Genomic DNA, 2,500 nt, shown 5'->3' with positions numbered 1-2,500 from the left:
CACACACACACACACACACACACAATAGTAGTGTACGTGTGTATTTATTATTAGACTCTGAAAGGCTTCGATTTGTCAGTCTTTCATTGGGAAAATATTAGTACTGCAGGCAACAAATTTTGATAAAAACATTAAAAGAATGTGGTATATAAAATACTGTGCGAATCAGACGAGTTGCCAATTCTTTATTTTCTATGATTGGAATGATTATAGAAAAACAAAGAATTATGTGACTATCAGATTCCCCGCAGGGCGCAAAGGCCAAAAACCTAATAATGAACCAATGAGCTCCTAAGAAATGCTAATTTATTAAAGCAATATAATGTTGATGAAACTAAGAGATCTGTAAAGTGAAAAGGAAACAAATAATAAATCTGGATTAGAAATCAGTAAATGATATAAAATAACAAAACACCGATAACATAACACTGATTATCAATAAAATGATATCAATATCAAGTTCTCAGACCTTGACTTTACCGCCTCTGGAATCACTGGGGGCGGCTCCTAATGCATTTAGCAATGAGGCGTATCCTTGGGCCTAGAGGTCTCCTGGATCAAAACCAAAATTCAGGTCTTTGGGGGCCTGTTAGGGGAACCCGTTTAGTCGATCCATCCTTGCGGTGAGGACGTTGAAGTCCCTATATCTGGGCTGTCAGACCAAGAAGTCAGTAGACGGATTGGTCTGGCAGCAGGAGCCATGAACTCGGTCAACCTATGCAGACGGACCAAACTACGTGTCTTCAATGCCTTGATACTGCCAGTTTGGCTGTATGGAAGCGAAACCTAGACGCTATCTAGTGCCTTGGAGTCTGGTCTTGATGCCTTTCGTAACAAGTCTTCGTCGGATCATGGGGTACAGTTGGCAGGACGGCTACACCGTGAGACTGGCATGAGAATGTTACTTGCATAATCCGGGACCGCCGACTCAGGCTATATGGGCACTTAGCTCGTTTCCCTGTGGATGACCCTGCCCATCAGGTTGGCTTTCTGCGAGACAATCCTAGATGGAGGACGCCCGTAGGACGACCTAGGAGGTCATGGCTTGGACAGGCTCGACTAGACCTGTCGCGAGGAGTTAGAGATTGGCCGAGGGCCTTCCTGGAGACTCGCCATGAGGGACCCTCGTGGATGGAAGCGAAGGGTGGATGCGGCCATACCCCACCGTCGGCGTTATCCCCTTGATGATACACACATACATATATATACACATAAGTATACACACACATATATATGTATACACACCCACACCCACATATATATACATATACATACACACACGCATATATATCTATATCTATACACACACGCACACGCGCACACATACATAAGTTCATACATACATACATATACACATACGTATATACATATATAATATATATATATATATATATATATATATATATATATATATATACACATACATGCATATATACACATACACACATCATGCAAGCATGCATGTATACATATATACATACATACATACATACATACATACACACATGCATGCATGCATGTATAAATACATACACACATGCATAAACATATATGTATATGTTTACGTATACATATACACTTGCCTGCGGACGCAAGCACACGCTCAAAAACACACACACACACACACACACACACACACACACACACACACACACACACACACACACACACACACACACACACACACACACACACACACACATACACACACACAATAACAACAACAACGAACACACAGACGTTTACATCAGTTACCCTTCTATTCAATGCGCCCAACATCCATTTTCTATAACCGCCCTGCTTAAATTTCCCCCGTATTCACAAACGCGAGAAACGTTTTCCGCACTTACCTGTCGTACCACCATCCGCCAGAGAAGAAAGAGGCACAATTGCCGCTGGCGTAAAGGTCATTATCCCGGTCGTTTGACGTGAAAGGGCGACCATGATGGTAGGTGAAGGCATCTGTTGCATTTCCAGAATATTCTCCAATGTCGAGTTGGTAGCCAGATCTTTCACTACCGACCCGGAAGTTGCTGTTGATAAAAAATAACATGGCAGTGTGGTAGGTGTGGAGAATAACAAAAACGTATTTACGCTGGAGAAGTCTTTTTTGACCTCACGAGAAAGAGAAAGAAAGAAGAGGAAAATGTTCAGCAACATTTTCTGTGTGCAACTCGTCATAGAAGATGGTTGGGATTTAGTGGAGACTGCAGAATTATAATAATAATAACAATAGCAACAATAATAATTCTAATAATAGTAGGAGTAGTAATAGAAATAATATTAATAGCATCAAAATTTTACTCCCGGAAATTTAAGGGGATGAGGAAATCAGGTCACGCGTGAACCACCAATTGACCCCTTTCTGGCTAAGCACTTGTGGAGACATGCGTGTCCAACAAAAAACACGCGAAAACTACAGGGGGCAGCACATGTACCCGTTACCACTGGGTCAATCTTTGAATTTATCTGATTTCTTCTTACTGACAAGTTTGCCATA

At 41.6% G+C, this 2,500-nt stretch overlaps 1 protein-coding gene across 1 annotated transcript in view; it reads right to left on the bottom strand.

Moving 5' to 3' along the window:
- The window catches only part of LOC125038131 (techylectin-5B-like), an 8,870-nt gene that overhangs the window by 1,613 nt on the left and 4,757 nt on the right, over positions 1-2,500 (bottom strand). Inside the window, exon 4 of the mRNA XM_047631441.1 lies at positions 1,851-2,033. Within this exon, the coding sequence (XP_047487397.1) occupies positions 1,851-2,033 (183 nt within the window). The remainder of the gene's footprint in view (positions 1-1,850; positions 2,034-2,500) is intronic.

Source organism: Penaeus chinensis, chromosome 24 (genome assembly GCF_019202785.1).
Source record: "Penaeus chinensis breed Huanghai No. 1 chromosome 24, ASM1920278v2, whole genome shotgun sequence".
NCBI lineage: Eukaryota > Metazoa > Arthropoda > Malacostraca > Decapoda > Penaeidae > Penaeus > Penaeus chinensis.
The sequence above is the reverse complement of the archived record's forward strand: the minus strand, read 5'-3'. Positions and strand labels throughout refer to the sequence as shown.